Consider the following 19,418-nt stretch of genomic DNA (forward strand, 5'->3'; position numbering starts at 1 on the left):
GCTGAAGTGCACTCATTTCTCTATGAGAGCTGCTGTCCGGAGCTACTGATGGGCTCGCGACACGAAGAGCAGGAGCCCGCTTCGCTTGGCGCGGAAGGCTTCGAAGGCGTTCCACTTTCTTTATCTTCTCCGGCTCGGTCCTGCTCCTTGCGCTCATAGGGAGCTTGCGCTTCGTCCTCGTCCGAACGGTGGTCAAGAAATGTGCTGATCACAGCTGTTCTTCGCAGCGTACGAGCTCGCTTCGCTGCTCCACTGATCTAGAAGGCGAAAAGACCCTAAGCGACACCTCGCAGCCATCTTGAGCTTTATGGAGAGAAGCAGCCTCTTCGGCAAGAAGCCGCATTCAGCAGTAGACAGCAGAAGGAAGCATCCTGGCCTTGCAAGCGCGTACTTCCTTGCTTGACCTCACACTATTCCGCAGAACAACCGAAGAGCCGGCCGGCCGAGAAGGCCGAGGTTGAATGCAACACGTTCACCTGTCACCGCTTCTTGTACAGCCGCAGCACGACGCGCGAGTTCTCCAGCTTGACGTGCGCACCCTTCCCCCCGCCATTGTAGACCTCCTCCGCCCCCTCGGGCATGCGGTACCACTTGGCGTCCTCGCTCCGCACGATCTCCCACTCGCCCTTTTCGTCGTCTGTACCGCACAGCGCATGGTCGAGCAGCTGCCCGAGCGGGTACGTCCGGCCCTCTTTGCCGAGCGGGATGAGCGCGAGGCTCGCGCTCTCGACGACGAGGAGGAGCGCGCCGCGAGGGGCGGAGCACGAGAGGTGCGAGAGGAGGCGGAGGGTCGAGAGGCGCGACTGAAGGAGGAGCTCAGTGATGGTGAAGCAGATGGTGATGAGGCGAAGAGAGGGGGAGGCAAAGTCGATGCCGAGATATTGCGCGAGATCGGCACCATCGTCTGCGGGAAGAGACGCCGCGGAGGTGGAAGGCGAAGGTGCGGTCGACAGGATGTCGCCCTTGACAAAGGCGACGTCGAAGCCGCCGCTGCTCTGCTCGTCCTGGGCGAGACTTGGCCAGTCCTCCTGCAGACCCGCCTCCATCTTGGCCAGCAGCTCGCCCCAGGAACCTTGGTCGACTGCCTTGACACGGACCCGCGGCCGCTTTGCCCTCGCCGCATCTGTTGTCGCGACATCTCCGAGGATCGCGCCGAGCGCGACAACCTCGCTGCCCGCCCCTGCGCCAATCATGACGACGTCGACCGTATCAGAGTCCCTCGACGCGTCCTTTGCCGCGGGCGTATCTGCCTCGTCCTCGACAGGTCTCCCCTCGAGCCTAGCCTGCCGCCTCCTCCTTGCGCGTTCCCGCTCCCGCTCAAGCTCCTCGCGCTCGCTGAGCTCGCGCGCGCCTGGCGCTTCGACCCACTGCAGCGCCTCAGCGACTGTGCATTCGCGCAGGATGCGCTCGTACATGGCCGCGCGGGCGGGTACCCATCGCGCGGCGTAGACTTCGCGCCAGCGCTCGCCTTCGTCCGAGTCGGTGCCGAATGCGGCGAGGTACTCTTTGTTGTAGAGCAGACCCTTGACATGCTGGAGCGTATAGGCGAAAGTGGGCGAGTTGCGGAGGGGAGAGAAGAGTCGCGAGAGGACGGTGAGGAGCTGTGCCGTCGAAACGGGCAGGGACGACTCCGAGACGGTAGAGCGAGATTTGGAAACACTTTTTGCGGCCGCGCTGCGCCCACCCGACGCGGCCGCGCGCTCGTTCCTGTAGTCAAAGCGTTAGCACTGATGAAGACACGGCAAGGGGGACCACGACTCTGCGCACAGAGACAGCTGATCGAACGTCTTGTTGAGCTGCACCATTGTCGCTCTGGCACTCGTCCTAGCCTCAAGAGAGACGAGGCGGAGCTGGACGAGCGAGAGCAGCGTCTCCCCACTTCTGGCTCTCTCCACATTCAGCCGCGTCGCTTTCGGCAGCGCTCAAGACGCTCCGAGCAACTCACAAGCTTCTGCACTCGCTCAATTGTCGCCCTTGACCCGCGCATGCTTCGCCGCTTGATCAACTCCGTCATGTCCGGAAAGACGGGCAACGCAGGCTCGGGCGCTCCTGCTCCCAAGTACTTCTACAAGATCGTGCCGCACTCTAGCGTCAACCCGCGGTCCGTCATACCATCTGTCGAGCCGAACACGCGCTGATCGGCCCTGCCGAGCAGGTACACCTTCCCCGTGCCCATCCCCGCCTCGCACACCTTTGTCCTCTCGGAGCTCGACGCCAAGGTCTGCCCTCTGCTTCAACTCTTGCCCTGCCACGAGCTGAGATGTCCCACTCCATCGGCGCAGGATGGCTTCATCCATATGTCGACGGCGAGCCAGCTCGCTGGCACGCTCAACCGCTTCTTCAAGGACGACCCCGTCGTCGTTCTGCTCAAGATGGACGCCGAGCGCCTGAGCAGCTGGAAGATCGTCAAGTGGGAGCCTACGTCAAGTGGCGAGCGTGCGTGCTCCTCTTCGTGGCTCGTCTTGTGAGGCGAAGAAGACTGACTCGCCTCGATGCAGTCTTCCCGCACCTGTACGCGCAGCTCGAGGGCGAGAACGTCGAGTCGTGCAAGGACCTCGTCAAGCCGGAGGGCGAGAAGGGCTGGGATGCGGCGCTTGAACGTGCGAGGCAGGAGGGGTGGCTGCAGGACTGAGCCTTGTTTAGCCGCAGAATCCTTTTGTACAGTTAACCTTGGTCATTGCTCTGTCTGCGCCCACGCCAAACCTTTGCAAGCAACTTCTCGAGACGCTGTCTAGCGTTCCTCACGAGAAAGTCCGGCTTTCAAACAGTTGAATCGAACAATCTTCTGACGCTTGCTGGCCCACCTGCGGCCAACTGGCCTTGCCTTGTCCTGGAAGAGGGCATGTGCTCTATTGCACACCAGTAGCACCGCGTACCGCTGTATCTGTAGCGGTGAAAGCGGGGAGCCGAACAGTGAACCCTTCCACGGACGATGCACGCGCGGCGATCTAAGCAATTTGAGGCAGATGAAAGAGCGCACGCATCCGGGCCCAGCTACAGACGCCAAGAAGTAAATCTGGTCGCGGAGGCTGCACGCGCATGTGTTGGGCCAGGAAGCTGGTCTCACAAGAATGAGGAGACGGCGGTCCTTGCGGAGCGGAATGTAGTCCCGCCCGCAGCTGAGTGAGACGGCAGTAGCATCTCGACGAACAGAGGCTAGCAAGCTGACGGTGCAAGCGTCAAGACCACGAGCAGCGGTGTGTTGCCGTGTCGACTTGTTCTTTACGTCGGCGTTGAGCACAAAGGTCGTGCGTAAAGGCCCGAGCGAGCGTCGAGCTTCGGCTCGCCCGCGCGATCAGACGGATTGCAAGTGCTCGCGCGCATCAGCGGGACCGTAGCAGCAAGACGAGCGCAGGCGAGGAGAACAAGGAACGGTTCGTCCGGCTTCGACCCGAACAATCACGCTCGTCTCGCTTGACTGCTTGCAGTTGCTGACGAACTGCCACAAGAGAGTCCCACGAGTTTGTCGAGTGCCTTCTCCGAGTCCCGCGAGTCGTCGTTAGCCCGCTGCTCCTGCTCGCTTGCTTCATCAGTCGGTGGGTCTGCTTCGCCCACAACGCTGCGGAGGGATCCGCGAAGACACTGACCAGGTCGAGCATTTCCACAGCCACTCGGTTCAGACGCCATGCCCGTTCCGCCGCTCCCGCTCGAGCTCGTCCGCCTCGTCTTCGACCACCTCGCCCATATGATCGACTCGCAGCGCGAACGCATCGAGATGGGCGCCCGACTCTCGCTCGTATGCCGCGCTTGGCTAGGTATGGCGCAGCACCTCGCCTGGAGCATGCTTGTCGTCAAGCAAGGCCAAGACGAAGCGCTCCTCCAGCACGTCCTCGCCAACAAAGGAGTGCTTGCTCTCGTGCACCATCTCGTGATCAGCTTATCCAAGCCTGACGCTGCCGAGCAAGAAGATCATGGTGTGGTTGGGGACCTGCTCTCGCATATATTCTTCAGTGAGCGGTTCGAGCCCAATGTTGTCGAGCTTCTTGAAAGCTGCGGCACAAACCTCCGCACCCTGCAAATCGCCCCCGACCTGCCGAGTTTCGACGTGCTCGACGTGATCGGCGAGATGCCGTATGCTGCCACCCTCTCCAGCCTCGACTGCGTGGTTGTGTATGACGGACCGCTCGACACGCGACGCCTCGCCGAACAACTCGCCCGCCACCAGAAACTTCGCAGACTCAGCTTCGGGGCGGTTTTCTTTGATGCAAGCCCTTCCGACCTGATCCTCAGCCCTATCGATCTCGAGCAGCGCGTCCCAGTCGAGCATCTCTCGCTTCAAGTGTACGTGCTTGGCGACGCCAGCCCTCGCCGCGGCCTCTTCGACATCTTCCAAGATGTGCTCGCCGTCAATACCATCAGAAAAGTCGACCTCGGGGGTTCCCACGCGGGAGTCTTCTTCGACCTCTTGGCATCGTTCCCTCAGCTTCAGGAGCTCAAGCTTTCGATGGCTGCCGATGCCCTGCAGGGCTGCTTTGCGCACCTCGTCAATATCCTTCCGGAGCTGAACGCGCTCCGCATCCTTCGCGCAGTGCCCAGGCTCGAATACGCTGCGGGCCTGGTCGCACCCGACGTTGTTTCGCCTGTCGCGCTCCGCAGCTTCCTCCGGGCGCTCCCCGTTTCTATTCAGACGGTCACAGTTGCCAGCCTATACTTTGAACAGTTGAATGACGTGCCCATGCTGCGACTCAGACCTGATGACCTCCTTCTTGGAGCACTAGGTGTCCACGCCCTGCTTTGGATCAAGCTCTCGACGCTGATCATTCGCGCCGCCTTCGGTCCCGCACCTCTGCCTGGAATGCGATCGGGAACAACGTGGTGCATTGTGGCGTCCGTGCGTCCGCTTTCCGTCTTTTCTGCGCCATCAACAGTGGCGCCAAACGCATGACTTCTCCCGCAGCACGACCCAGCCCTCCATTGCGATGCAGACGCCTCACCGCCTGCTTCCGACCAGGACGAGGACGATGGGGGCGACGACCCGGTTGAGGACTCGTGACTTTACCGCCCGTTCCTTCTGTTCTTTAGCCTTGAGAGTCCCCTGCTCGCCCTGCCTGCAATCTGTACGACCGTCGACCTGCAGCCGTCAGCGGGAGGGAATCATTGTGATTGTACAGAGCAGCAGAAAGCGCCGTTAGATGCGTCCGAGTTGGATAACCCGAAAGCGGTCGCCGTCGAGGGGTTGTCCAGCATCCGCTTCCCTTGCTTTTCATCTCCGCCGCAGGAGGAGACGTCAGAATGGCAGAATTTCAGGCACAGCTCGAGTTCCCGCGTACGCTCCAGCCCACGCTCCCGCAAGCTTACCTGGCCGTCGCTGACCCTCATCACCTCGTCGGCAGTCCTCAAGCTCGTGTCGAACGCGCGCTCGACGTACGGACTGAGGCATCAGGACTTTGCTCGCTACAAGTGTGTCTCGTGTGCCTGTGGTAAAGCTTGCAGCTCGCACTGACGTTGCGTGTCCAGATCGCACTGTGTCGCCAAGGTGCACCACCTGCGCAAGGCAGCCGGGCTCTCGCAGACGCAGGGCAAGTCGCGCAAGTACCAGGGCAAACCTGTGCAGGCGGACCAGGTCACCAGCGACAGGTGCGCGCCTCTCCTCGCGGTCCGCATGCTCACCTGCTGACACTTGCTCGCGCGCACAGGCACCTTCAGATTGTCCTGTTTGATGCAGAGCGCTGCTGGGCCCAGTCCCAGCTTCTCAAGAGCACCCTCGATGACCCTGCCGCCCCTCCCTCGACCAAGCACCACTTCGCCAAGCGCCTCTCCAAGGCTTCCTCGCACGCTGCCGCCCTCGTCGCGCTTTCGCAGGACCCGGCTCTCTCGTCCCGCCTCTCTGCCTCGCACACCGCGCAGATCCAGGCTTACGCCCTCGTGCAGAGCGGCGCGCTCGCCTTTGAGCGCGGCAAGCACGCCGACGGCCTCCGCGCGCTCAGCTGCGCCTACGCCGTGCTCGAGCACCTCGCAGGCACGGCCGCGAGCGCGACCGACGAGGCGCTCGCGAACGAGGTCATGGACGAGGTCGAGCCAATGCTGCGCTTCTGCGCGTACCGCCTCGGCAAGGACACTTCTGCCGGCGTGGGCGCCATCGCGCGCGATGTTGCCGCCAGCGAGCTCGGCGCCGTCGTGCCCGCTTGGAGCGACCTTGCGGCGCGCCTCGATGCCGAGGGCCGCGCGGGCAAGAAGGAGTCGGTCGAGATCCGCTGGCGCGGCGAGGTCGTCCCTGTGCGCAACGCCGAGCTCGTCGGCCCGGCCATCAAGGTGCAGGAGGCGCTCGCGAGCCTGCGCGCGGACGAGGCGCAGAGCCTGAAGAAGAAGGGAGGCGAGGGCGCTCAGGGCAAGAAGAAGGCCGAGGATGCGCCGAAGAAGGAGGTGCTCGGTGCGCGCAGGATGGGCTCATACGACAAGGCGCTGCTCGTTCTCAGCGATGCCGAGGCTGTCGCGCACCAGCTCGTCGAGGACGATCAGGTGCGTAGTCACGGTCTGTCAGCATGCGACTTCCGCTGACACGGTTGTGTGGCGCAGATCGCGCTCGCCAAAGGAAACACGGCGCGCTTCGAAGCGACCTCGCGCCCTCTCTCGCTCTTCCACTCGTACATCCAGTATCACCTCCTCTCGGTCCGCACTAAGCGCGACCTGCACCTCATCGCGTCGTCGCTCTCCAAGCTCGCCTCTCGCGAGCACAAGCTGCGCGCGACCGAAGCCGCGTACGTCTCGCAGACCCAGTCGCGCGACCCTGCGGTGCTCGAGGGCAAGCTGCGCCGACTCCGCGCAAAGGCATACCCGGGCATCGTCAAGGTCTACGACACGGTCCTGCTGAGTCTCGAGGCGATGCGCGACCTCGAGGCCGTCGAGCAGGACGACGAGCTCGCGACGCGCATCGAGGCGCGCATCGCGCTCGTGCGCGCGCACCGGTGTGTCCCGTGTCATCGTCTGCCCACCTCGAAAGTCGAGCTGACTTTTGCCGAACTTGATGGCCCGCAGGTGCAAGTTCCTCTCGCGCGCCTACGCCCTCGCCTCGTCCTTCCCCTCGTCCCTCTCGCTCCTCTCGCGCGCGAAGCTCTACGTCCGCGAAGCGCGGCAAGTCGCGCAGACCCTCGCCGAGGCGTTCGCGCCCTCGGCGTCGGACGAGCACGACGACGGCGAGGAGGACCTGGTCGACCCGGTCCTCCCGCTCGAGGAGCACACGTTCGCCGCGCTCGAAGCTGAGCTCGACGCGGACGAGAAGCAGGTCGGTGACGCGTGGTTCGACACGACGGGCGGCGAGCCCGCCGCTTCCTCGTCCGTCGACGTCGGCGCGCTGTCGCTCGACGAGCCGGAGCAGGGACAGGAGGAGAAGAAGAAGGAGAGGAAGGTGCCGTTCTACGACGTCGCGTACAACTATGTCGCCGCGTTCGACCTCGATGCGATCGCCGCGCGCGCCGGGCTCGCTTCCTCCGACAGCGCCAACGCTGTTGCTGCTGCAACTGCTGCGGCTGGAGCAGCAGGGGAGGCGATGCAGCAGGACGACGAGGCGGAAGAGGAGGAGGAAAAAGAGGAGCCGCAGCCGGCCAAGCGTGGGTGGGGCTTTGGGCTGTTTGGCAGGCGGTGAAGAGGGTGCGAACCCAATGTCTCCACGGTGCAAGACTCCCTGTGCACAACGAAGCCTCTCGAGAGTCTATGACCGATGCAGAGGACGAGAACGGAGGAAAAGCAGAATGGAGAGCCGATGCGTTGCATGTAACGAGGTAAGGGTGATATGGTTTGAGAGAGGAGATCCAAAGGAGGTCAAGAGGGGAAAGCACCATGGGTGTGAGGGGAGAAAGAGTCTGTATAACGTAGGAGCAGAGGCGCAAGAGACCATGCTTTGTAGGGTAGATGAGAGGGAGAGGAGAAACCCAAAAAAGGCGAAACGGGGAATCGAATTCGACGTAGGGAAGAGAGAGAGAGAGGCTAGGTGACGAGGAAAAGGGGCCCCGAGAACGTAGAAGGAAGAAACTCATGCGGGTATGACCTTGGGGAGAAGACGAGAACCGAGACCGAGATTTTGGAAAGTAGAGAAGCGCTGGCATTCTACTGCGGCGCTGCGGGTGCGCCCTGCGGCGGTGCGCCCTGCTGCTGGGCCATCGCCTGCTGCTGCTGGACGTACGCCTGCCACTGCGCGCCATACTGCGCCTGCCACTGCGCCATGGCCGGGTCTGCCGCGGCGGCGGCCGCGGCGGCCGGTGCGGGTGCGGGTGCGGCGCCGGGCGCAGGCGCGGGCGCGTACGGCTGCGCAAACGACTGCGGCGGGGCGTACATGCCAAAGCCCTGGCCGGGGGGCGCGCCGCCCATGCCGGCGGGCCCGCCCGCGCCGCCCTCGCGGTCCTTGCCCCAGGAGCACTTGAGGCCGCGGCCGTGGACCATGGCGCCGTTGAGGTTGACGATGGCGTTGGCGGCGTTTTCGTGCGAGTCGAGCTTGACAAACGCAAAGCCGCGGTCGGCCTGCATGCGGATCTCGACAATGTAGCCAAAGCCCTGGAAGAGCGGGATGAGGTCGGCCTGCGTCGCGTAGGGCACGAGGTTGCCGACGTAGATGGTCGTGTTGAACGCGGGCGCCTGCGCAAGGACGGCCTCGTACTGCGGGAGAGCGGAAGCCGAGGTTAGGAAGGTCTACTCGACAGCCTCGAAGTCGTTGAGGCAGACAAAGACGCAGTGACAGAGCCACGCTCGTTGAGCGAAGACGAGAGATCGAGACGCACGGAAGAGGGAGGCCCGCCGTAGCCGCTGCCGCCGCCCATCGAGCCCGACATGCCGCTGCCGCCCGGTCCTCCACCGCCGCCTCCGCCGCCCGAGTTGTTCTTCTGGTTTGCCCAGTTGACGCGGATGGCGCGGCTGCCGAGCCACTCGCCGTTCATGGTCTGGATGGCCTGCTCTGCGTCGGTGCGGTCGCGGAAGGCGAGGAAGCCGTACCCGCGGCTCTTGCCCGTGTTCATGTCCCACATGACGCGCGCGTCCGAGAGCGAGCCAAAGGCCATGAAGGCCTTTTGGAGGACCGAGTCGTTGACCTCGGGCGAGAGGTCGCCGCAGAAGAGGTGGAAGTGGTTCGTGAGGTCCTCCTTCTGCGCGTTGGTGTTTTGGTACGCCCAGTTGACGCGCACCTCCATGTCGAAGATGCGGCGGCCGTTGAGCGTCTGGAGCGCCGTCTCGGCCGAGCGCATCTCGTGGTACTCGACAAAGCTGTGTAGTGTGCTCGAGAGGTCAGGCGCTGTCCCGAGCGGTACCGGGGAACGGAAGGTCGCACCCGTAGTTGATGCCGCCGTGCTGGAAGGAGCGGTCGGGAATGATCTTGACGCCGAGGACGGGACCTGTGAGGAGAAGGGAGGTCAGGCTCGATTGAGCGCAAACAAAGAAAGGGGAAGAAGCAGAGGGAGGGAGACGGACCTGCGACCGAGAAGATTTCCTGGAGCATGTACTCTGTGACGCGGGGCGAGAGGTTGCCGATGTAGAGGTGGGCGCGCTTGGGTGCTTCACCGCCGGGCCCGATCATGGACCTGGCGGACGAGGCGAGGCGAGGCAAGGGATCGAGCGGGAGCGGGGAGGGGAGTCGAGATGCGGGTCAGTCAGGACTCAGTGCGCGCTGGCGAGTGCACTAGCGTGCTCAACCACCCTATCGGAGTGCTAGCGGCACGTACGGGGCGTTGTAGGCCTGCGGGATCTGGGCGGGGAAGGCGTCCATGGTGGGCGCAGGGAGCGTGAGTTCGACCGGGTTGACGCTGAAGGCGAGATCTGTCGGGCCAGGAGCGTCAGTGAGAGCACCTCTTGAGCTCCCAGATGCTCTGTCGAGCCAGGGGAGCGGGGTGCTGCGGTTGACCGTGCCGAGAGGACGACGGGAGACGAGGGGAGCGAGGAGGGAAAGAGGGACGCACGGGGTGCCGCAGTGGCAGGATCAGGCGGGGTCTACGGAGCTCTCTCTGGCGCTCTTGCGCTCGATCTTGCTGGCGGGAGCGAGTGCACGCAGGTCAACCCTCGGCTCGCGTCGCCTCTCCAAGCCGCACCTCGCTCGCACCGCACCGCTCGCTCGCTGGGCAGTCTGCCAAGAGAGCAGAACGAGTCTAGTACTGCACCCGCACCCACGCCACCAGCCAGCCGCACCCGGGATGGCGTCGCCGTCGTCGTCGACCGCGTCCTTCTCTCCGCATCCCTCGGCGCACGCCTACCCGCACCCGCAGCTCGCAGGCAAGGGCCTGCCCCCGCCCATGCCCGCCCCGGCCTTCCCCCTCGCGCACCCGCACCACCACCCGCAGCCCTCGTCGTCGCCCGCCTCCTCGTCCTTCCTCGCCTCGTCCACCGCTCCCGGTCCCCCACCCGACCTCACTCAGCGCTACCGCTTGAAAGCCCGCTACCTCAAGCTACAGAAAGGCTACTTCCGCGGCATAGAGGTGCGTCGAGGTGTCCTCGCTCTCCCTTGCGGTATCCGCGAGACTCGCTCCGCATACTCACTCGCTCCTCACTCTGTCCTGCGCAGGTCCGCAAAGACCTCGAGGTCGAGCTTGCCGAAAAGGAGGCAAAGGTGCAGGCCCTTCAGGACGAGGTCGAGTGCGTCCCTCTGCCTCCTACTCGAACCTGTTCTCCTCGGGCAGCCCTGACCTCCGAACAATCACGCGCACCCAGCCTATTACTCGACCAGATCCACGACTCGGACTATGCGCACCTCGTCCCCGCGCACGACGACCTCTTCTCGGACGACGACGACGAAGACGACGAAGAAGGGGAAGACGACCCTGCCACAGCCATCAAGGCAGAAGACGACGACGCGGTGGTGGTCAGCGCCAAGCTTGCAGGGAAGCGCCGCGCCCTGGATGAAGAGGAGGAAGACCGCCGGAGAGAAGTCGAGGAGAAATACGGCATCGACGGCTCGAGGCGCAATGTGCGTCTCCTCTCTTCGCTCCCGTTCACTGTCTTTGCCCACACTACGCTGACGCGGTATGCAATGCGCAGGTCACCGCTGGACTCGAGACCGCACCCGCCCCTCCCGCAGCAGCAGCGCCACCGACCGAACCCGAAGGCGCACCCGCCGCCGACGCACCCTCAGCGCAGCCGAAGCGCCTCAAGCTCAAGTTTGGCGGCGCAGGCGCACCGAGCGCGAGCATGACGTGACGACTTGCTCCCGTACATTCGCGAACGGTACGGCGTGCCTGTGTAGTGAGGTTGTCGTTCCTTGTTGTGCACATTAGCCTCTCTCGCGCCCTCGCTTCCTGCTTTTCTCTCCCTAGCTGGGCGAGCGACTCCACGCTCCTTCTGTCTCTCCGTCTTTGCTGCTAGCCCTCGCAAATCCGCTCCTGCTCCTTCACACAGCAGACCCCGCTACACCACCCCGACGAGCCTCTGCTGCCTGAATCGCGGGCTGATCTTGGTTCTCTCAAGGTCGACGCAGTCAAGCGTGAACGAGCCGACAAACGCCGCGCACACGAGGATCGAGAACGCCAGCGCCGTGTTGTACAAGTTGCTGCGCTCGCCCCGCTCGCGCTCGTCAGTCGCCTGGCTCTTCGTACGGAGTACGGAGAAGGGTTCGAAAGGTACGGACGCACCAGAACCCCTCGCCCTCGCCCGGCGCGCACCCTCCCGCGCCCTCGAGCGCCCACACGCCCAGCGCGCCCCACCCGACCGCGCACAGCGCGTCGGCGCCCGTCTCGCGCTTGAGCGCCGCGCGTGCAGAACGCCACGTCGCTTCGTGCGAGAGGTGCGAGAGGATCGCGTGGCGCGGATTGGGGCGGGAGGAAGTCGGGCTGCGGGAGGACCAGGCGTCGGAGGTGGAGGACGAGGGGGAGGACGAGAGGGACGAGGCAGAGTCGGAGAGCGAGGACGAGACGAGGTCGTCGTCTTCGTCCTTCGCTCCGCCCGCTCTGGTTTCGCGCCGCCGCTCTTTCCTCTCCCTTCTCCGCTTCTTCCTCCGCGCCCGCTCCCGCTTCTCCCTTCGCCCGTCGCGGCGCCGCCTTTCCGCCTCTTCGGCCCCGCCCATCCCGCCTGCGCCCAGCAGGCGCGGATCCACGACAAGGTTGAGCGTCCCAAAGCCGTGCGCAGCCGGACTACCGACGCCATACCCGCGCGGGACGCGCTTGCGCCCGCCGCCGAAGCAAGGACAACAGCCTCCGCGCCCTCCTTGGTCTTGGGGCTGCATCAAGTGAGGGTATACGCCCGGGGCGACGCCCGTTGGGCTCGCCGCCGCTCGCGAGGCGCGGCGGCGGTACAGGAAAGGGCGGAGAACGAAGAGGTAGAGCGTGAGGAGGAGCGAGGGGAAGGGCGCGAGGCAGAGCGCGATCAAGGGTGCGGACCCGGACGGGGCGGGCGGCGGGTCCGGGTGAGTGAACTACACCCTCATATCTGATCAGCGGATCTGCGTTCAAGGCGCAGGAACGGGGCGCGAGAGAGGAAACGCACGAGCGAGGCCCCGATGGCACCGATAGCGACGATGACTGCTCCTCCGCCCTCGAACCAACGGAGCGCATTGCGCTTCTTTGGGCCGAGAACGACGAGACGCCCCGTGCGGGGCGACACGCCCGTCTTGCGCTCGAGTTCGGCCGCCTCGCGCTTCTGCGCCTCGTGCGCCGCGCGGAAGCGTGCTTTCGCCGCGTCTCGTTCCGCTGCTGCAGACGGCGCCGAGTCGGGTCCGAAGCGTCGGGAAAGACGCTCCATTCGCCGGTCGAGCTGGTCTGGCACGGTAGGCGGCCGCGTCGAGTCGTAGCCTACGCCATGGCGGTACTCGCCCGCAACGCCGTCCCACTCACCCTGCGCGCCTTCGCGCTCGTCGTCTGTGCTCGGTTCGCGTCGCTCCGGCTCGACCGCACTGTACCGCTCGTCACCTCCGGAGCCCCCGCGCGGCACGGCAAACGGATCTCTCCACCGCTCTTCGCCCTGCCAGCTCTCCCCTGCCCCTCCTGCACCCCTCGCCTCAGGAGAGACGTATGTCACGCCTCGCCCGTCTCCGCTCAGGCTTCCATCGTGCCACGTCGGGCTCCAGCGCTCAAACGCGGGCAGGCCTCGCACAAGGGAGGGGGTGGATCCTGAGCCCGATTCGGCGCCACGGGATGTCGAGGAGCGTGGGAAAGCCGGCGCACGCGGGAAGACCGGAGAGTGTGCGTGCGGCAGGTACTGTGCGGAGGAAGAGCCGTGCGACGGGGCCGAGTGCAGCAAAGGCCGGGGACGCGCGGGCAGACCAAGCGGCGGCGGGACAGGCGGCGGAGCGAGCGGCGGGTGGACTTGTCTATACGCAGTCTCGTACCTGGCGGGCGCAGTGTGGAGCTCGAGCTGAGCGTGCTCGTAGGCGTGCGGGCTGGAGTATAGTGAGTCGCGCGTGCTCGCGCCGTCCGCGCGAGAGGCAGCGAACGCGGCGAGGCCGTCTGCTTCGAAGTACGAATCCTCCGAGGGCTGCGTAGCTCCGTGCATGCAGACAAAGGAGCAGGGCAGCGCTCGAGCGAGGCGACGTGCAGACAGGAGAACGAGGGGAGCGGGCGGGACCGACGAGGTGGGGCACAGGGGGCGTGCGTCGAGGAGCCAGTTGCGCGTGCCCCTTAGTGGAATCACACTCTCCAGTGAAAGCGTCGTAGAGCGGTGGGCGGTCACTGCGCAGCCTGAAAAGCCGGCGCAGCGCGCGCGGAAGCCCCGGAGTTCGACCTTCTCAAGTCGGAGCGGGTGCATTCTACCTCCTCTCCTTTGAGCTGACCCTCGTGCACCATGCTCTGGGCGCTCAAGGCGTTGAAGACGCCGCAGAGGTCCACAGCAGCGCGCCGAGTTGAGTGGTACGCGCAGGAGGGACGGCGACTCAGACAGGGGGCCGCGCTCAAGAGTGAGAGAAACGATCGACGCCCACAATCTCGCTCTGCCGCATATCTTCCAGCGCTCTTGCAGGTAGCAGCGCCTCCTAGTGCTCTGTGTATCGCCTTGCGTGTCCCCTGCAGCTCCCTCAATACCTAGGCGCAGGACCCGGCTCACTCGCCTGACGCGGGGTCGGGCCCCGAGTGTCGATCCGCTCGCTTCTTCTCGTCCCTACGCTCCAATTGCTCTGCGCCGTAGCTGCTCAGTCGTCTGAGGCCAGACTCAGCCTCGCCCAGAGGCGCCCTCGTCCCGGCCCGCGGCACGCGACCTGCATCCATCGAGCAGCCTTTCCAGGCGCGTCATGGGCGAGCGCGACTGCAAGGATGTCAAGGGCTCGCCCATGGGCAAGGCAGGAGCGTGAGTGGAAGTTTCTGCTACCCGGACCGAGAAGGAGACGAGGGATGGCTGATGTTCAGCGCGATGCGGCAGTTCGTGAGAAGACGATGCTGAACCGTTTCCGTGAATGCGCAGCAAAGGTGCAAAGGCGCCGTGCGTCGCGAGCCTCTGCTTCAGGTGTCTCGAAGCGGACGCTCAAGCTTGTTCTGCAGGAATCCTGGAGACTGCGCGCAAGAGCCGTACATTCTTCGCCTTCCCGACGAGCTCCTCACCCACATCGCCCGCTTCTACAACCCGGCCATCCCGTTCGAGCTTGGGCACTTCACCTTGCCGTCACGCTACCTCCAAGAAGGACGACACGAGCTGCGCGCGCTCTCTACGCTGAACAAGCGCTTCCTGCGCCTTCTCCGCCCGATTCTGTACCGCACGCTCGTGTTTGTAGACGACAAGCGCCGCACGAAGACGGTGTCATTCTACCAGTCGCCCGAAGTGCACGACTTCGTCCGTGAGCTGTACTGGCAGCCGTCATGTACGTTCTCTGACGACTTCTGCCCGCATCGCTCTCGCCGTGGGGCTTCTGCTGATCGCGCCCACTCTTCACAGACCTGTACAACGACATGTCTCCCGTCTTCCTCCCTTGCGCCAAGAACCTCACCTACCTCGTTCTCGCCTTCCTCCCGCAAGACGTGCCGGACGAATTTGTCGCCGACGACTACGCCGGCCTGACGACGCTCACCAAGTCGTTCACGAACGCCCTGCGCCAGCTCAAGAATCTCGAGGCGCTCGAGATCCCATTCTGGGAGAGCCGCGAAGACAAGTCGTTCAATTTTGGTAAAGAGATCCTCCCTGCACTCAACCACGTCAGCATCGGCGACTGGCAGCAGTGGGACGCCTTCGAGTCCGTCGACAACGTCGATACCGTCAAGTGGCTGGTCCACCCCGACATCGACCTCGAAGAAGGCATCCTCAAGGGCTTCCTCGAGTGCCTCGGAAAGCACGCCAAGGTTCTGCAATTTGCCGCTCACTCGGGATGGGGTCGCACCGACCTGCCAGAGACGCTCCCGAGCGTTCTTCGCGAGGTGTCGTGGTACAAGGTGCGTGCTGTCCGCTCGACTTCCCTTGCTTCTCTCGCCAGCACCCTGACGTCTCGTCCCTCTTTTCTCAGGACATCGAGAAACACCCGCTCGAGAGCCTGACGCTGCACGGCTTCAATCCCATCACTTCGCACAAGAAGGAGTGGGCGCAGACGCTGCCGTCATTTCTCAGCGCCCTCCAAACGTCGAACCTTTCGCACGTCGCCTTTATCGACGTTCCCTCATTGCGGAACGCGCGGCGGCATGGGCTCGACTGGTCTCCGCTGCAGCCACTGACGTCCGTCACGACCGTCCAACTATCGCTTGCGACCGATGAAGATGCGAAAGCGGCGGGCGGGACTGGCGAGGACAACGACGATGACGATGAGCGCAAGGACTCTGATCATCCCGAGATGAGCGAGCGAGTGAGACACGCTGCCCTCCCCTTTCTCGAGCCGCATTACTGACGCACCTCATTGCTTCACCTCGCAGATCAAACCAGACGATCTGCGCGAACTCTTGACCTGCTTCCCGAACATCGTCAACCTCAGCCTGTCCAACTTCCACCGCTGCAAGCCGCCGCGCGAGCACGACTCGGACAACCAGGGCGACATGGGCGACTCAAAGCAGGAGGACGAGGTCGACCGCTTCGCCGAGGATACGTTCCAGCCCGCCGCGCGCGACTTTGTCCGCGCGCTCGGGTTCTACGAGGACTTTGACAAGCTCCAGCAGGTCGTGTTCCGCAGCGTCGAGGCCGAGCTGGCGGTCCGGTTCCGCAGGTTTGCGGACGAGGAGGGCGAGGACGGCTGGCACGAGGAACTGAGGAGATTGTACTGAGCGCGAGACACAAGGCGCGGGGGCGCCAGTCTGTATACCCCGATATCATGCTGCATTGACTGACACCCCTATCGAGTGAGGCTTGACGTGAAGTGCGAAATCGAGCTGAGTTGCGAGTTGCGAGGTCTACGGATTGGCTACAGAGCACGCGACTGGGCAGATGGGGAGAACAGCGGTCGCCTCGGCCGCATCGTATTCATACTTCTGCCGCATCGCCGAGGCCGTCGCCCTCGATTGTTCGCACCGACCCCTTGAACGATTTGCCTTTCACCTTCTTGTTTCGCAAGCCCTGCGGGAGTTCGAGCTCTGATCAGCCACGGTTGCGCACTACAGACCTAGGAAATCCGTAGGGCGTACCTTGTAGAACTCGCGCATTGCGTTCTTGTCCATGCCGGCGAGTTCCGACGCCTCGTTCTCCTCCTTCCACTTGAGCTCGCGCTCCTCCTTCATCGTCAGCCCGTTCTCGTCCGTGTCCTGTGGCTCGCGCTCCTCGACGTCGTCTCGACGGAAAATGCTGGCAAAGTGGGCCGCCCAATCTTGCGATGCCTCGCTGCTCCGCCAGGTCGGGACGCCGTTCGTCTCGGCGTACTTGCGGCGACGGTCAGAGGGAGAGGTGTACGTGTAATCGTCGAGTAGTAGATACCAGGAGTAGTCTGCAGTAAAGCGTCAGTGAGACTATGCCTTCGACAGGAAGGTGTTGTCGCGGGATTGTTGCACGACAGAAGCCAGCGAAGCCAGGAGTACTCACTGAGTGTTTGACTCCTTCTCCATCGCTTGCACACCAGCCCGACGCTCAGCAGGTCGTGGTAGCCCAGCTCGCCTAGCACGCGCCCCAGAACCGGGCCAGGGAAGCGCAAGAACGGGTCGGAGGGGTTCTTCATCGCCTCGCTCTTCTCCCGCTCCTTCGTCTTGTCCCGCCGTGGCTTCCCCGCGCCGCCTTTTCGCTTGCCCGCTGCGCGCGTCGGCGAGGCAGAGCGGGACGACGACGGCGAGGAGGCGACCGACCCGGCGGTCGACGCGGCGGGCGTGCGCACTTCGATGCGCTCGTCGTGCTCGTCGGCGAGGTGCAGGCGCTCGAGGGCGCTCGGCGAGAGGGGCTCGCCGTCGGATCCGCGGTACTGCGTGGCGTGCCGGTTCAAAGCCGTGTGGAGGAGGTCGGGAGCCGGTGTCATGTTGCAAGCGGGAGCTGCTTGGGCGTGTGGAGGCTAGGTCGCGGGAGAAGCAGCGCGTCGAGCGAATGCAGCGGACGGGCGAGCAGGCGAGGAAAGCTCGAGGACGAACAGAGCGAAGTGCGGGGAATGACGAAAGGGTGGATCCGGATCGCCAGCAAGAACGTAAGCGTGGGTGAGGTACAGCCCGTCGTGCTGTAACTTGCCTGATCAACCTGAGCTAGCCCTCTCACAGGCGCTGTCGTCCTGTGAGGAGAGCAGACCGCAAGCACCGATGAGACAGCTGCAGAAGACAGGAGGAAGCGGGACAACCGAGAGCTTTCGCATGCCTCGCCCCTCTCCCTCTCGCGTCCCGCGCTGTTTCCCGCTTTAGCTGTGTTGACGCCGACGTGCTTGCTCCGTCCGTCGGCCGCATCGGCACGGGCACGGAAAAGGCTCTGCTGCGCCAGAATTGGTTCTGTCCGAAGGCCGTCGTCTGCTCCTGGCCCTCTCCACCTCTTGCAGCTGCTGCTTTGCTTCTTGCTTCGCTTTCCCACGATCAGCAAAATTAGACATGTCGGCCGCGAGCGGAGCCACAAAGCCGTGTGCGGTGCGTCGATCCAGCTCTCCTCTCGCTCTTGCACGCGCAACCTTCGTGACGCGATATTTTGCTCACGCTGGGCTCGTGTAGGACTGCCTGAGAGGCTATCGACTCGAAGGCGGTCCGAAAGGCAAGATGGAAGAGCTTGACGGTGTCTCGTACTACCTCGCCGAGGGTCCAAAGGGCGACAAAGAGCGAGCGATCGTTCTGTACTACCCTCTTTCGCTTCATTTCTCCGCATCTACGGAACTGATCTCGACAACATGCAGCGCAAGCGACCTCTTTGGCTTTGGGCTGCCGAATACCAAGCTCGTCGCAGACTGGTTCGCCGAGAACACGGGGTTGTCTGTCTTTGTCCCGGACCTCTTCGAGGGTACGGCCGTGCGTGCTCCTCCGCCTTGTTTGATACGTAGCTGAACTTGCATACGCTCGAAGGCGACTACATCGACACCTCGGTCATCCAGTCGCAGCTTGATGCGGTTGAAGAGCCGATGAAGGAGAAGACATTCTTTGGCCGCATTGCTGCCAAGGCCGGTTTCATCTGGGCCATTCTGCGGTATATTGGACCCGAATGGCTCAGGCGGCACAGTCCCGCCCGTGCAAAATACTTGACAGTCAAGGTGAGTCTTTCGCCTTGTGTTTGGCCTTTGGCGGCGCAAACCATATGCTGACATTTCGCCATCTGTCCAGTTGAGCACCTCACTCAAAGAGAAACTGGGCTATCAGCGCCTCGGGCTCGTCGGGTACGTCAGGCCGCTTCTTGACTACCCAGCCTCGTCTAGCTGCTGACCTTCCCGGACATCTTTTCTCTGGATCTCCTGCAGCTACTGCTTTGGCGGCTCAATCGCCGTCTGGCTTGCCGCAGCGGACAGCCCTATCGACGTCAGCGTCTGCTTCCACCCGAGCCGGCTCACACTGCAAGACTTTGAAGCGATCCGCAAGCCATTTATGCTCGTCTGTGCAGAGGGTGCGCTTGCACTTTCAAGCACTTTCTTGTCCGCGGCTCAGCGGCTTTTAAATCCACAGAGGACATGTCTTTCGATGGCATGAAGCCCTTTGCCCTCGCCGCGCTCGACAAAGTCCGCTCCAAGCACTCGATCCCGGTCCAAGTCTGGGACGACAACGCGGGCACGACGCACGGGTTCGGGTGCCGACCAAACATGAAGCGTGCGGACGTGCGCGAGTCGTACGAGAAGAGCAACGCGCGGACCAAGGCGTGGTTCGAAGAGCACCTTTGACGTGGTTTCCCTCCGTGACCGTTTCTCTCGCCCCGGTTCTTATGCAACTGGCACTCGATACTTGTTGCTCTCGCCGAAGCCTTGTGCGTTGCGGTTGGCACAGAATCTGCGGCGGTCGCACCAAGTAAGCGACTGCATGGCAACTGTGACAGCCGATGCGATGTCAGGTTCGGGCGCTGCTAGGCGCAGATGCCCAGCGCAGCAGCTGTGCAGGTCAAGTCACGGCTGTGAGTTACCAATGACAGGCGAGCTCTGCTGTCCAGGCCCTGAACATGCGTGAGCGATGCGAGAGTGCGAGCGAGAGACACAGAAGACCGATCGGCGTGCAAAAGGGTATCGTGTTTCCTCCGCGGCAGACGGT

At 63.7% G+C, this 19,418-nt stretch overlaps 10 protein-coding genes across 10 annotated transcripts; 6 read left to right on the forward strand and 4 right to left on the reverse strand.

Annotated features, from left to right (window-relative positions):
* Nucleotides 1–479: 479 nt before the first annotated feature.
* BMT6 (25S rRNA (uracil2843-N3)-methyltransferase) lies at nt 480–1,805 on the reverse strand (the record flags this gene model as incomplete). The annotated part of the gene is made up of 2 exons (XM_076651509.1): nt 480–1,707; nt 1,768–1,805. 2 exons carry the CDS (start codon nt 1,803–1,805, stop codon nt 480–482), a joined length of 1,266 nt encoding a protein of 421 aa, XP_076502926.1.
* Nucleotides 1,806–2,012: 207 nt separating this feature from the next.
* On the forward strand, nt 2,013–2,632 carry JCM10292_005565 (DUF952 domain-containing protein; the record flags this gene model as incomplete). The annotated part of the gene is made up of 4 exons (XM_076651510.1): nt 2,013–2,101; nt 2,156–2,219; nt 2,283–2,436; nt 2,499–2,632. 4 exons carry the CDS (start codon nt 2,013–2,015, stop codon nt 2,630–2,632), a joined length of 441 nt encoding a protein of 146 aa, XP_076502927.1.
* Nucleotides 2,633–3,625: 993 nt separating this feature from the next.
* On the forward strand, nt 3,626–4,993 carry JCM10292_005566 (uncharacterized protein; the record flags this gene model as incomplete). The annotated part of the gene is made up of 2 exons (XM_076651511.1): nt 3,626–4,831; nt 4,898–4,993. The coding sequence occupies 2 exons, from the start codon at nt 3,626–3,628 to the stop codon at nt 4,991–4,993; spliced, it is 1,302 nt and encodes a 433-aa protein (XP_076502928.1).
* A 239-nt stretch (nt 4,994–5,232) lies between these two features.
* Nucleotides 5,233–7,582, forward strand: JCM10292_005567 (uncharacterized protein; the record flags this gene model as incomplete). The annotated part of the gene is made up of 6 exons (XM_076651512.1): nt 5,233–5,266; nt 5,334–5,400; nt 5,458–5,577; nt 5,637–6,459; nt 6,517–6,905; nt 6,976–7,582. 6 exons carry the CDS (start codon nt 5,233–5,235, stop codon nt 7,580–7,582), a joined length of 2,040 nt encoding a protein of 679 aa, XP_076502929.1.
* A 461-nt stretch (nt 7,583–8,043) lies between these two features.
* Nucleotides 8,044–9,688, reverse strand: JCM10292_005568 (uncharacterized protein; the record flags this gene model as incomplete). The annotated part of the gene is made up of 5 exons (XM_076651513.1): nt 8,044–8,589; nt 8,712–9,189; nt 9,254–9,317; nt 9,394–9,503; nt 9,645–9,688. The coding sequence occupies 5 exons, from the start codon at nt 9,686–9,688 to the stop codon at nt 8,044–8,046; spliced, it is 1,242 nt and encodes a 413-aa protein (XP_076502930.1).
* A 421-nt stretch (nt 9,689–10,109) lies between these two features.
* On the forward strand, nt 10,110–11,109 carry JCM10292_005569 (uncharacterized protein; the record flags this gene model as incomplete). Its single annotated transcript, XM_076651514.1, has 4 exons — nt 10,110–10,391; nt 10,478–10,548; nt 10,624–10,879; nt 10,951–11,109. 4 exons carry the CDS (start codon nt 10,110–10,112, stop codon nt 11,107–11,109), a joined length of 768 nt encoding a protein of 255 aa, XP_076502931.1.
* Nucleotides 11,110–11,316: 207 nt separating this feature from the next.
* On the reverse strand, nt 11,317–13,395 carry JCM10292_005570 (uncharacterized protein; the record flags this gene model as incomplete). Its single annotated transcript, XM_076651515.1, has 4 exons — nt 11,317–11,494; nt 11,541–12,319; nt 12,391–12,796; nt 13,232–13,395. 4 exons carry the CDS (start codon nt 13,393–13,395, stop codon nt 11,317–11,319), a joined length of 1,527 nt encoding a protein of 508 aa, XP_076502932.1.
* Nucleotides 13,396–14,125: 730 nt separating this feature from the next.
* Nucleotides 14,126–16,070, forward strand: JCM10292_005571 (uncharacterized protein; the record flags this gene model as incomplete). Its single annotated transcript, XM_076651516.1, has 6 exons — nt 14,126–14,181; nt 14,296–14,313; nt 14,373–14,689; nt 14,764–15,254; nt 15,326–15,658; nt 15,726–16,070. The coding sequence occupies 6 exons, from the start codon at nt 14,126–14,128 to the stop codon at nt 16,068–16,070; spliced, it is 1,560 nt and encodes a 519-aa protein (XP_076502933.1).
* Nucleotides 16,071–16,266: 196 nt separating this feature from the next.
* On the reverse strand, nt 16,267–17,242 carry JCM10292_005572 (uncharacterized protein; the record flags this gene model as incomplete). The annotated part of the gene is made up of 3 exons (XM_076651517.1): nt 16,267–16,359; nt 16,428–16,723; nt 16,819–17,242. 3 exons carry the CDS (start codon nt 17,240–17,242, stop codon nt 16,267–16,269), a joined length of 813 nt encoding a protein of 270 aa, XP_076502934.1.
* Nucleotides 17,243–17,792: 550 nt separating this feature from the next.
* On the forward strand, nt 17,793–19,057 carry JCM10292_005573 (dienelactone hydrolase family protein; the record flags this gene model as incomplete). The annotated part of the gene is made up of 7 exons (XM_076651518.1): nt 17,793–17,828; nt 17,910–18,028; nt 18,089–18,192; nt 18,255–18,439; nt 18,510–18,562; nt 18,644–18,786; nt 18,846–19,057. The coding sequence occupies 7 exons, from the start codon at nt 17,793–17,795 to the stop codon at nt 19,055–19,057; spliced, it is 852 nt and encodes a 283-aa protein (XP_076502935.1).
* Between the last annotated feature and the right edge of the window lie 361 nt (nt 19,058–19,418).

This window comes from Rhodotorula paludigena (genome assembly GCF_050403205.1).
Source record: "Rhodotorula paludigena JCM10292 DNA, Rt_paludigena_JCM10292v1_ctg52, whole genome shotgun sequence".
Lineage (NCBI taxonomy): Eukaryota > Fungi > Basidiomycota > Microbotryomycetes > Sporidiobolales > Sporidiobolaceae > Rhodotorula > Rhodotorula paludigena.